This window comes from Mycteria americana, chromosome 10 (genome assembly GCF_035582795.1).
Source record: "Mycteria americana isolate JAX WOST 10 ecotype Jacksonville Zoo and Gardens chromosome 10, USCA_MyAme_1.0, whole genome shotgun sequence".
NCBI lineage: Eukaryota > Metazoa > Chordata > Aves > Ciconiiformes > Ciconiidae > Mycteria > Mycteria americana.
The window spans coordinates 6,515,171-6,528,176 of NC_134374.1; the positions used below are offsets into that span (position 1 = coordinate 6,515,171).

The 13,006-nt window shown below is 35.5% G+C and overlaps 1 protein-coding gene across 4 annotated transcripts in view; it reads right to left on the bottom strand.

Annotated features, from left to right (window-relative positions):
* The window catches only part of THOC2 (THO complex subunit 2), a 56,240-nt gene that overhangs the window by 3,514 nt on the left and 39,720 nt on the right, over window positions 1-13,006 (bottom strand). For all 4 annotated transcript variants that reach the window (XM_075513543.1, XM_075513544.1, XM_075513541.1 and 1 more), the window contains 13 exons: window positions 12,003-12,131; window positions 11,335-11,466; window positions 11,062-11,246; window positions 10,118-10,302; window positions 9,700-9,802; window positions 8,874-9,310; window positions 7,937-7,995; window positions 6,354-6,389; window positions 1,925-2,062; window positions 1,505-1,574; window positions 1,273-1,430; window positions 559-635; window positions 412-459 (listed from right to left, as the gene is read on the bottom strand). In XM_075513543.1, coding sequence (XP_075369658.1) covers window positions 432-459; window positions 559-635; window positions 1,273-1,430; window positions 1,505-1,574; window positions 1,925-2,062; window positions 6,354-6,389; window positions 7,937-7,995; window positions 8,874-9,310; window positions 9,700-9,802; window positions 10,118-10,302; window positions 11,062-11,246; window positions 11,335-11,466; window positions 12,003-12,131 — 1,737 coding nt within the window. In that variant the 3' untranslated portion in view covers window positions 412-431. The remainder of the gene's footprint in view (window positions 1-411; window positions 460-558; window positions 636-1,272; window positions 1,431-1,504; window positions 1,575-1,924; window positions 2,063-6,353; window positions 6,390-7,936; window positions 7,996-8,873; window positions 9,311-9,699; window positions 9,803-10,117; window positions 10,303-11,061; window positions 11,247-11,334; window positions 11,467-12,002; window positions 12,132-13,006) is intronic.

Consider the following 13,006-nt stretch of genomic DNA (forward strand, 5'->3'; position numbering starts at 1 on the left):
GAGTTTCCAATCACATGGATTCACCTCTGTTTTTATATGGCAACCTTTCTTGGAAAAAGTGCCAAACATGCAACTACACCAAACACTGCTGACCCCCCCACTCCATCCCTCCCTCCTTTTTTTTTTTTTTCCCCCAAAAAAAAAAAAAATTGAGCATCTATACAATCTCTATGCTGATGATGGGGAAAGTTTTTTCCCCTGTTTTTAAAAAAAAAAAAAAACCAAACAAACAAAAAAAAAACCCCAACCACCCCAAAAAAATCCCCCCAAAGCAACCAAAAAAACCAAAAACCTACCCTGGGTAATTTCAGCCCTTTCACAGTCAGGCTGTTTCGTTTGTATATCCTTTACCAACCAAAAGGAGCCACAGGAGATACCAAGTCAAACAGTGTAAATCATAAAAATTTTTACCTTGACTAGAATAATCTTCATTATCTGTGCTTGTCTGAAGATTTATGAGTAGATTCAACATTAAGGAAAAAAAATATGTTTTACTACATAAGAGGAAGCTCATTTTCTGTATTTTTCTTTCTGAAATGTTAATGTGTAAAAGGATATTGTTTCTTTTCTTCTTTCCCTCCAGTACTGTCTCGTTTTTCTTTCTTTTCTGTTTTTTCCTTATCATGTCTTGATTCCTTTAAAAAGAATACACACGTGGGAAAGAGTTTATTGTAGTATACATTGTACAGTCTGATTAGAAGGATTATACATATTTAAAGTTATAACTGGCCACAGCCAGAATGACAGTAATCAGCTTCTATGAATTTTGAGATTATTCTAACTTAGTCTTACAGTTCTATGATAACTACCATCACTGAAGAGTTACAACAACTGGGAACTATTGTTTGGTGTTTTACAAATACGACTACAACATACTTGGCTGTTTTCACAAAAAACCCCTGTGCTGACGCATGCACTTGAATATCTGAATACAAGCAGACTAGTTTATAAGTAAGTTAACCCTGCTTTCACATATTTGCTCACCAAACCAGTCTGCAAATATACTTCAGGTTCTGAATAATCTACAATAATTTCTGAATTTTCCTGGCTACTGCCAAAATTATATTCTTCCAATTGATTCTGCCAGGAGTGACTGCTGAAATATTTAGAGCCACAAAATACCAGAATTTCCAGAAGTGTTTTCCTACGCATTCACAATGTATTTTTTTAATTTAGGTCATAGAGCAGCAATAAAATTTAGGAAAAGAGAATCAGCTTGTTCTGTCAACATCATCATCATCAAATCAACAAAATGAGAATAGCTTATTTTACCTTTTTGCTACCAGAGGAGCTCTTCTCCATCTTTTCTGCTTTAATTGAATCACCTTTCTCTTTTCCTGAAGATTTTGATTTGTTCTTCTCCTTCTCCTTTTCATTTAAGCGAGGGGAATCAGAAGGACTTTCACTTTTACTGTGTTTTGAAGAACCAGCTAAAAACAAAACATAAAGTTGTAGTTCACAACAAGTAAAAGCCAAATACACACACACAAAATAAAATACGTACTTGTCCCATTTTCTTCTTTGCGTCGTTTAGTTGAATCCTGTGGTACCTCTCGGTCACTGTTTGAATGATCCTGGCACCAAATACAATTATGCAGATGTTAGCATATTAAAACATACTCCTGAAGAAGCACCTGCTTACAATGTTACTTCAAAGAACTAATTTTTGAATACTTAAAATGCAACTGAGTTATCGCCTCTTTGTGTACAGTTTCTTGAGATCGGTTTTGAAGGGAAGAAGTTTTGAATACATTACTGTAAACCGACCTTTGAAAAAGTAACAGAACAAAAGAAAAACAATCTTGATATGGATCACTTCTGCTTGGATAGGCTGTACAACCAATTATTACTGCAAGGACTTTGAACAGAACGCTTTCCAAGTATATACCAACTTTCTAAACTAGTTCATAAAAATTTCACCAACCCTTTTTCGATCTTTCCTGTCCTTTTCATCTTTCTTCTCTCTCTCTCTGGATCTTTCCCTTGACTTGTCCAAATCTTTCTTGTCCACTTCTCTCTCCTTACTCTTGGACAGTGTTGGAGTAGTGTGGTTAATGTAGTGCTGTTAAATTAAGGCAATATCACCAAATATTAATATGTATTCCTAGATTTGTAAATAAAAAGCCTTACTCTAACATCTAGCTCAAAGAGCAAAATTAAACATGAATACTTTGCTAGCAAAAAAAAGTGACTAAAGACATTTTCAAACTTATCATCCATAATTTAACCTATAGCTTTGTCTTCTCAACACTGGAAATTCAAGAACACTTTCTCTTAACTGCAACACTTATATTAAATACAGACGACATTGTTCACCAGTATTGTTTGACACATCAAAACGAATCAGACAGCAGTACTATTGAAACAGGATATGCAGATTCCCAGACTGACTTAACACCTGCAATCTTGCCTGGAATGAATGAATGGAATCAGCTGCTTAAACAGGTTCTAATTAATTTTTAAAGAATAATCTTAATCCACAAAGTATTTAAGACAATATTTTGAATAATGTGTTTTTTCATCTAAAGTAATACAAAACTCTACCTTAAACCTAAACTTTAAATGGTAAAAGCAGCCAAACACAGAAAAGAATTGGTTTTGCTCTGTAATGTGTTCTAGATTGTTACTCCACACTCTCTCTAACCAATTTTGATAAGCTCTGTAAAACATACTGGTTTCACAAAGCTGAATATTTTTAATATAAACTGGGGTCACAGGGGAGGAGAACAGAAAATAAGTCACAGTAGTGTCAAGTATAACACTTGACAAAGTTTAAATGCTACTGTGTATATATATAAGGTAACACATGTATTGTATAAATACCAATGCATAATAGTAACTAATTCTGTCTTTTTAAAATACAACTATATAGTTACCATCTTTTTAAGAAATATTTTTCATAAAATACCAATAAGATCACATCTTAAATTAAAACCACCTTTCCTTGGTATTTTAAATATTTAAGTTACAGCAACACACAGATTTAAATCGGTATACTTAAATCTTTCCCCAGTTCCATAAGCTATCAATTTTATTTGGGAAAAAAATTAATATATTAATAATTAAAATGTTCTCTGTATTTGAGAGAGACATCTTACTTAAAAGGACACCAAAGAAAGATGTAAGTGGAAGATTAGTTTAGAACAATCTAGAAATCACTTGAACCAAACCAAATATTGTTTCAAGTAATTTTATTCTTTTAATTAAATTAATCCTGTCCTTCTCCAGTTCAGGTAAATGTTTAACTTACCAAAACTTGACGTTACTGGTCCTATGTTAAAAGTCACACTGACAATGTTAGGTCTCTTTTCCGTTTATTACTTAACTGGAATTTTATTATCCTCCTACGCCAGAGACTGAACCTTCAATACTCCTTTCGCTAGATACTTTTCTTTCCACTCTTTTCCCTCACTCTTTTCTTGTTCGATTTCCTACATTGCCATTCCACAAGTAAATTTATCCTTGCTCCCTTTTTTTGCTGTCAACTTTTAACAGTGACTTGCAAATATGTTTTTTCTACACAGCCCCATTCAGTTGTCTCCTAGAGATGCTCTCCATGTGAGAAAGCAAACATGCAGCTCTGCTTTCTCCTATTCCATTTCTTCAGTTCACATGGTTGTTCACAACAGATGCCACTGCTCTTCTACCACACCAATGCAGAATTTTGGAAAACTGTATCCCTCCCACCCTCTTTTACAAGAAAAGGCTGGATTTAGCTCATCAGGCTTTATCAACTTGCTTCTAGAAATGCTGCTAACTGAAACCACATCAAATTTTGGGCACTGTTGTATGTTGTGTAACTTGGGCAAAGGCCAAAGCAAGAACAAACACAAACCTAACTCAAGTCTGGCACCATTTATTTTATAACCCGCAATGTAAACCAACATTTCAATGGTCTGGCCCCAGAAACTGAGCAAAGTCAGGAGTAAAGAAAGCCTGTAAGCATACAACAGCACTAGACTTCTACTAACTTTCAGTGGAAGCTGAACTCATAAATCTTACAGGCTTCTGAATATCCCATCCTTTCCCCAAACAAGCACATGGCAGTAAAGAACAACATTTAACTTGTCTTACACCATGTATAGGGAACATTGTCAAGAAGTGCCTTAAGTCTGTTAGAATGGCACTGAAGAATGAAAATTAGTTCATTAAGTGAGAAAGAACAGAAAACAGCATTTAGAAGAGGAAGGAAAGGGTTGGACACCCCCAATCCCCTGAGCACCTAAACAATAAATCCATGAAAAGTCACACAACTGCAATACACTTCCAGCTAAGTCTACACAAATGCATTACAGTTAATTCTAAGACTTAACTTTCCAAATTGACTAGAAAAATAAAGCTGTTCGTTGACCTTTTAGTTACAAATAGCTCCACTGTCTGCTTGATTACCATATCAATGTGTTAACAAGTAAAATAAATAGTTTTAAATAAAAATTTAGCTTAAGTAATGAAAACTTGAGCGAAGTTTCAATTAACCAGTTGAACCTTGACTAATACAGTAAGGGAGGGAAAAGTGAGATTAGACTACCATATACCACACTTCAGATAGATGTGAGTTCAAGACAAGTATTATAGTTTTCTAACTTCAAAAAACTTAAATATACAAGATATCAGGACAATGATTTATAAATCATTTTTGAAAGTATATGGATTCGATCTATAGACACTATAATTTCATCAGCTGTAAGAATCAAAGGATGCTTCCTATATACACCCTCCCTACAAGTAGGTATGCTTGGTACTGGAAAGATTCAATTAAAAACACCCACCAGCAGGTGTCCATTATAAAATCAGAGCTATTTTGAATTAAAACATACAGTGTTCTGAACACTTTGTTTATACAAAGAGAGCTACAAGTAAAACAGCAGTGTAAATATAGAATAGGAAGTAATAATCCATTATGCACTTTTAAATTAAGTTAATATATGTAATCCTGGATAAACCCATAAAGTCCAAAATGTCAGCGTTTTCCAACTGATAAACATTTTTGCTATTTAGTTACACATTGATGCTGACTGCATAATCAAAAAATCTTAATAGCAACTTTAGAAGATTTGATCCATTTCTTATTAGCCACATACCCTAATATATTAGCAAATTTATGGTATTTGTGACTGTTACTATGCAAGTGGTTGAGTTTAAAAAAAAGCAACAGTATAGTTGCAGAATCTGTCTAAAATACAATATTCCAAAACATCATTCAACTCGTATCACACTCTACTCAGCACTTGTCAGGCCACACCTGGAATACTGTATTCAGTTTTGGTCCCCGCTATACAAAAAAAGATGTGGACAGGCTGGAGAGGGTCCAGGGCAGAGCCACAAAGATGATCAAAGGACTGGGAAGCCTGCCATATGAGGAAAGGCTGAGAGAACTGGCTTTGTTCGGCCTTGAGAAAAGGCGGCTTAGGGGAGACCTTATCACCATGTTCTGGTATTTAAAGGGTGGCTACAAAGAAGATGGAGGCTCCCTTTTTACAAGGAGTCACATGGAAAAGACAGGGGTAACATAATGGGTACAGGTTACTCCTGGGGAGATTCTGACTGGACACAAGAGGAACATTTTTCACAATAAGAACAATCAGCCATGGGAATAACCTCCCCAGGGAAGTGGTGGATTCCCCAACATTGGACACTTGAGATTCAGCTGGTCAGGGTGCTGGGCCATCTTGTCTAGACTGTGCTTCTGCCGAGAAAGGTTGGACCAGATGATCCTTGAGGTCCCTTCCAACCTGGTATTCTATGATTCTGTGAACTCTTGAAAGTATTCTTTAGCATACATTCTCTTAAAATACTGAATCTGAACTGCATTTACAGGAAGCAAATGAACAAAGATGATCATTTAGGAGGTTGTCTGTGATGCTTAGAAATATAGTACTATAGCACTAAAACATGAATACAACAGTAGTAAAGGGTACTTATATTCCAGAGATATGTCTCAAATATTTTTTGTTTTAAATAACTACTGTTTTTTAACTGGTATCAAAAAAAAGAACTAACTATTCTAAGAACTATTTTAACTATTCTATTACCCCTTTAGCCAAATAAATGGCTTAATCATAAGGACATTTCTATAAATTTCAAGTTTCAGAGAGGACCAGAAAAGATACTGACCCATAAAATCTCTTTAACATATTGATAGAATGGTAAATTCAGGGGATTTTCCACATAACTATCCCTCTCTCCTATACAGAGGTTCTATATAGCAGACTGAAAAAATCCCTGTTACTACACTAGCATTTACAGGAATGGACTTTGAATTTTCTGATGGGGTTTGCCACAAGACCATAAGTTAAGTTCTCTCTGCAACAAAACATGACAGTAAACTTTGGTGGTGTCTAAAAGATTCAAACCTTTGCCGAAGAGTCCTTGAGTTCGTTGAGGTTGTCCTGTAGAAAATGAATGGAGATGACACGTAAGCTGGAATAGTTTTCAGAAACCAGAGGAACTTTGGGAAGCATGGCCATACCCTTGAAACAAAAAACAGCTACTCCTTCTGGAAAAAATCTTATGTTAATACTGTACACTGAATAAGGCTAGGAACTGAAATGTTTTTTAAAAAGAAAGAAGGAGGGAAAAAAAAAAAAAAAAAGAGACAGTCATATCTATTCTCTAGACCCAATTATTAACTGCAAAATGTGTTTATATCTAATTCTTCACAAAACAGTGAAAAAATACTCTCCCGCCAAGACAAAATATAAAGAAAAAATAGTCTTTACTCTAAATACAGCTGAACCACAGGTGAAACAGGTTTAAAGTGTTTTTAAACCTGTATCTTCTCCACTTTCAGTTAAGTGTGGTAGAAGTCACTCTACATTGACTTTACATAGCCATTTACAAAAAACAGGCAAGAAAAACTTTGTCATTTTGAGTAATCATCACTGTCACCTGCTTCCTCAAAACTAGTAACAGCTATTTGAGTTCTCCAAAATTAGCCTAAATCTTTCAAGTAAATCTTAGATAGAAAAACATGTACTCTTTGAAAAACCAGAAAAAAGAAAAGCTTGTTCTAAAGTTGGTAAGATGGAAAAGCTTGTTCTAAAGTTGGTAAGATGGTGAAGTTTAAAGGCCCACATAATCCATCACAGTGCTCTTGATGAAGTATTAGTAACTTACAGTTTTAAATGTTCAACGACTGCAAATTCAAAGATTCCATGAACATAGATGGTTTAGAAATAAAATAAATATGGAGCAAGGAATGGCTACCCTGAGTCTTCAAGTAGGCTACGCCCATGGTTTTGTGCTGCGCTTGAATGCTTGGGGTTTCTCTTTGCTGGGTAGTAGGCTTGGTTGCCACATCTGGTTTTATCGTAACGCAGGGCTCAACATGGTGGGAACCCATTGGAAATAAACAAACCTCGAAGGGAAGGTACAACAGAAGCTGCATGCGCACTGAATATACACAACTACAGGAGAACTGATCACCAAGGAGACTTTAAAATGGAACTCCTTTCAAGACTCCTCCTTAGAAGGCACATATCGGTATGATGCTCATCAAGAAGCCTGATGAATTCAGAGGTATCGTACATCCCGTATCATCCAGGAATCTTCAGTGCTATAGATTCTTCAATAGAAGTGCAGAAAAATATGCTCCACTCTGCTGCAAAGACTCATTTGCTTGTAGCTACCATTGCACTCCAAAAAAACTGACTGCTTAAAACAATGAGGCACTTCTGTGTAAAAATTCTCTTGCAATTTCCAAACACTATTTACAAAATTTGTGCTAGGTCCTTGAAGCATTATTTTGGTTAATTAAAAATATTTTTATAGAAAAAAGACAGTCCGCCAATAAAGAAAAGGAATGCATTTTCTAATGCAACATAAAACCTCCAGTGGTTCCAGTGTATACTTGGCACAAAACTTGAAGGAAGTCGACCATTGGCATCCCAAACTTGTGAGCCTAACATGGGTGCTGCCTTCCTCAGGCTATACTAACCTTTACTGTTGAGGAATGTGATGGAGAAGAATGTGTATCAACTTTGCGGCGTTTTTGTTCTGAGGAAAGAAAACAACAATAGCATTATTAAAACACATTTAAAAGAAGATAATTAATAATATGGCTTTCTGAAGTACCAAAATAATTTAAGCTAGAATTCAAGTTTTACCACTATGTAAATTTTGTTTTTCTTCAGCTAGAGTTACCAACATGCCTTGACCCTCTTTATGAAAGTTTGCAGGAAAAGCGTAACGTGAACAAACTCCTGCAAAATTATGCTCATTTCAAACTTCCTTTTATGTAAGTCTGTATCTGAATTTCAGAGTTGCTATGAAGACCCTGAAAAGGTGAACCCAATGAAAAGCATTACCACCCTCCTTTACTTGGTTTGCCTTAATCACTGCAAGTATAAAAATCAACATCAGCCTTGGACTATAAGACCTTAAAATATCAACATTAAGGATTTTTTAACCCTTAGTAGAAGAAGGAACTGTTAAAGCTTACTGTGTCCTTCTGAAGGACAGAGGCCTGCATCTTCCACATCCCTGTTTTCTTTCAATTCAAAGGTTATGATGAAACTCTCTGAATACACTCTTGAGGCTTTTGTGCTCAAATTTTGCAAAACTTGCAAGGCCACAGTTATACAAATACATTTTAATAAAAGACCATTTAGACTTATACTAAAAAAATGACAGGCTTTATGAAAATGAGCATTCACTGAAGACAGGTGAAGTTCACACATTCACACAGTTCGCCTTTTGGAGATATCCTGACTACCTACTTTAGGCACTAACTGTATTTAAAAGCCAAAGCCAAAATGCTAGCTATTATGTAGCAACCCTTTCTCACCATCTTAGCATTTTTTGACATTCAGTGATTTTCTAGTGACACATTCTATTTTCCTAGACAAGAACAGAAATTAAATACACAAACTTACCCCTTTCAGATTCTGATGTTTCTGATCGGGGAACAGGTGACTTCAAGGACCCAGCTACTGGCATCTTTTCTCCTCCTTTAGCATTTTCCTTGGATTTCATTTCCTTCGCTACATCTCTTTCTCTGGATGGCTCCTTTTCTCTCTCCTTTTCTGCAGTTGACTTTGACTCAATGATGGTAACAACTGTCTTGGATTTTTCTTCTTTTGAAGCTTTTTCTTCTTTCTTGACTTTTTCCTTCTCTTTGTCAGATTTTGGCGTTTTCTCCTTGATCTCTCTTGCTTTATCATCTTTGTTTGCCCGTTCTTCTTTTGGTTTATCTTTCCCATCCTTCCCAAGTGCCTTCATCTCTGGAGTGGCAGCTGGAGTCTTGTCTTTTTTTTCTTTATCTTTTTCCTTCCCACTTTTTTCTTTATCATCTTTCTCTTTAATAATTTTGCTGCATCAAAAATAAAAAGGCCAATTAGCATGCATAAAAACCCAGCTCTAGTTTTAACACAAAAGTTTTACTTCTGATGGTTTGATAGAACCTCCTGAAGCAGTCACTGTCAGATTTCAGATTTGCTGTCTCTTTATCAGGACAGCAACAAGCAAATGTTCTCATTTGTTTTATCTTTATTTAGCAAAAGTGGAATGCTTTTAACAACAGTGTCAGGTCAGTACAGCTATGTATTTTGTAAGAAATAATCTAATTTATTAAACTTCGAAGAAATGGAAACAATTTATATGGAACCCGAAAGTAAAAAAGAAAAGGCAGGTCAGTTTCAAGTATAATTCTATGGTTTGGAAAGGAGAAAATAGAGATTGTCAAAGAGTCATTTTTCTCACCTATTAGAAGCACTGTTTCCATTGCTTGTTGTCACCTTTGGTGTAGCGTTGACAGCTTTATTAATAACTTTCACCACACCCTGAGACTTCTCCTTAAGTTTATCTGTTTAAAAAAAAAAAAAAAAAAAAGAGAACAGCTTTATTTCAACAAGTTAATATACATCCTACTGGTTAAAAACAAGTACCTAAGCATATTCATATAAGATCATGTGTAGCTAACAGTTAAAACAGGTAATTAAACGCACAATACCCTCTCCCAAAACCAACTAAAAATAAAGACCACACACTGACCCTATTTAGCATCGCATTTAGATTTTTTCTTTTCAGTTTAATGAGCCAAATTTTGAGAAAGTAGCCTGTAATGTCAGAAGACTTCTATAAAAAAAAGAAATAAAAAAAAAATCATAGGTTTGTTTACCAGTCTCCTCAGTAGTGCCTTCTTCCAGTCTAACTGTATTTATTGTGAGAGACGTAGGCATCCCAGCACCACCTGGCCCATTTTGTACTGTTGCAGCTACAGCATTCCTGGCAGGTGGGTCTTTGTGGTGGAATTCATTTTCAGGTATCATGAAAGGCTTCCTACTTTTCAACTGCCCAGAATAGCTGCAAGTCGCACAGATTGTTAAATATGCACAAACATAAAGCATAACATGGACTGAATTCTAAATGAGGATCTAATCTTAACAGTTCATCTGTTATTTATTTCACAGTTTTTCCCAACTGATATGCAGTTTCTTCCCCCTTTATTGATGAGCTCAAAAGAAAAGAAAAAAAAAACAAAACGACAAACAAAAAAAGCCACTAGACACAGAAGAAGCCCTACCTCCACACCCTCTTCACCACCACACGTACACACACCTGCCAAACACACAGAAGAAAGAGCCTACTGACAAAACTTAAGACTGTTAGGGCAACCTGAATTGCTCCTCAAGCATACATGGATGATTCTGCATTCATCACAGAAAGATGTAAAACATACCTAAGCATTTTAGTTTAGCATTTTAGAATCATATAAACGTCCAAAATCTAAGCGGTCTTGCATCAATAGCCCTTAGCGTTCTTCATTTTACTCTCCCTCCTGTCTACTTGCTGCTACACTATTTCTCTAAAATTAAGCTATGCTCTTGTGAGTAGAAATCTTTACTATTTAAAGTGTTTTACTAGAGTCTTGTAAAGGAAATTAGTGATCATCCAGCACAAAATGAAAGTTTTCATTCACACTGCCAGCCCTGACACGCAGGATAGCAAAATCTTCTGTGATAATGTAAAAATATCAAATGTTAGGACTGTAACAGTTCCGAGTCTTTTAGAAGCCTCTCATGATCCACTTTTAACCACTTTCTTAAAGTAAGGTGTTGTTACCCCATAGCCAATGCATATAGATCAGGTCTCTTCTCTTTCTCTTCCTGACATATCTTATGTACTCTTCTTTCCAAGGCTTGGCCCAGGTTCAGCACTTTTGGATACCATGGAAGGATTTTGGTCAGCACAATCAGGATATTTCTGATATGTGTATATTCTCCTGTTTCAAGGCAGTGCACAGAAGCCTAGAACACAAATTAAATCTAATGAAATTGTTTGGGGTTTTTTAATTAAAGCTTCCAAAACCCTATGTTTTTCGGCATCTTTATTTACCTTAGTTAACTTATAGTGCCATTTGTGTACCACATGTCTAAAATTCTCATAATCCAATTGATCAGCTTTATTTCCACCATCAAATCCAGTTGCCCGTAATATAGTTAGGAAGCCTGGATAGTTGCCACATTCCTACATGCGCATAAAAGAAAAAAAAAAAAAAAGAAAAAATATTTTTCCAGGAAGCATAAAAAAAAATAATATTGCAGAAGTTGATATGATAACTGAAGCAGTTTTTCACAGATTCTGCTAAAGACTAAGACACAATCACACTTTACAAGACTTACACACGCACTTGTTTTTAAAAGCTTATTTATGTTGAAATCTTAGTTGTGGGTGAGAGAAAAGATTATTTGTAATTTAACTAGCTTTTGCAAGGAGTATTATGAGAGTTTCCACATGCTCCCTAAATTATCTTCAAGACAAGCTATGAGAAAAATCAGAAATAAAATTTAGCCACTATATTTTTTTGACACTATACAAAATTACTTCTATTAAAACTACATTAATTACAGAAACTCAATTCTAAGTTTACGCCATCAGAAAAATTCCATCACACACTGTTTTTAAATCTAACGATTTCACTAAATGCATTTTTATTAGGCTGAATTACACAAGTGGCCATTATATATTCTCATGAGCAAACTCATTTTAATAGCTTCACATACCTTTTCATATATGACTCTGTCACTGTGCCATCTAGTCACAGTCTCCAGCATACAGCATAAAAACCTGCCATATCTACTAGCTTCATTTTCAGTGCAACTTGCAACTGTATATATAATATCAGAGAAAACCTGTGAATAGCAATAATAAAAAGTTACAATGACTTTACTGAATTACAAAAGGAACAAGAACCCACAAGAATTTCAAATTTCTCATCTAAACCACCGCTAAAGCTGGTTTCTAAATATAAAGGAGATCTCTTATAAAATATTCTCAGTTTGTTTTCAAGACTTTATTACCCAACTGCTGCTGCTTCACACTTAGCACAGAATCTAAGCACTGCATATAGCTACTGCTGACATACAGTTTTCCATAGTTAAAGTGTGTCTTGTTTGGCATACAACTGTTTGTTTTCGAATTAGTAATTTATTTGAGCAGGTAGAAGCAAACACCTAGCCAAGCTGATGCAAAAGGATTTTCTTCCTGGCCAGCACAGGTTCATCAGATGTGGACAACTGCAGGAGCCCTTTTTGTCACCTAGAACATGGACTGAATATTTGAGTAAGAATGCTCTTTTGGACCCATGAAATCAAAACAGATACCTACTTCAAATGTCTCATTTCAAAGGAAACCAGACAATCTTAATTGAATGTTCATATGAAAACAATCAACACCATAATTTTTTACAATACAGCCCCATAGGTATCCTTTTAATCAAAGCTTATAGTCAAATCTGTTATAACTGTACATTGGTGCACTACTAACATAGCAATTTGACTTCTTATAGCAGTAAGTGCCAGAATGGTTCTGACAGCCTGGAACAGTAGAGTCAGCTGGTACTGTTGGAGCTGAACGCATCCTGCCAGATTCTTCTGTCTACGTTCTCCAGCTTTTGCCTCCACAGGAGAAAAAGAATGGCTATATGAACAGTGAGAACAGCCTGAACAAACGCCTCCTCCAACTGCCCCATTTGACCTAGAAAGTCAGGCTGCTACTGCTATCAAAA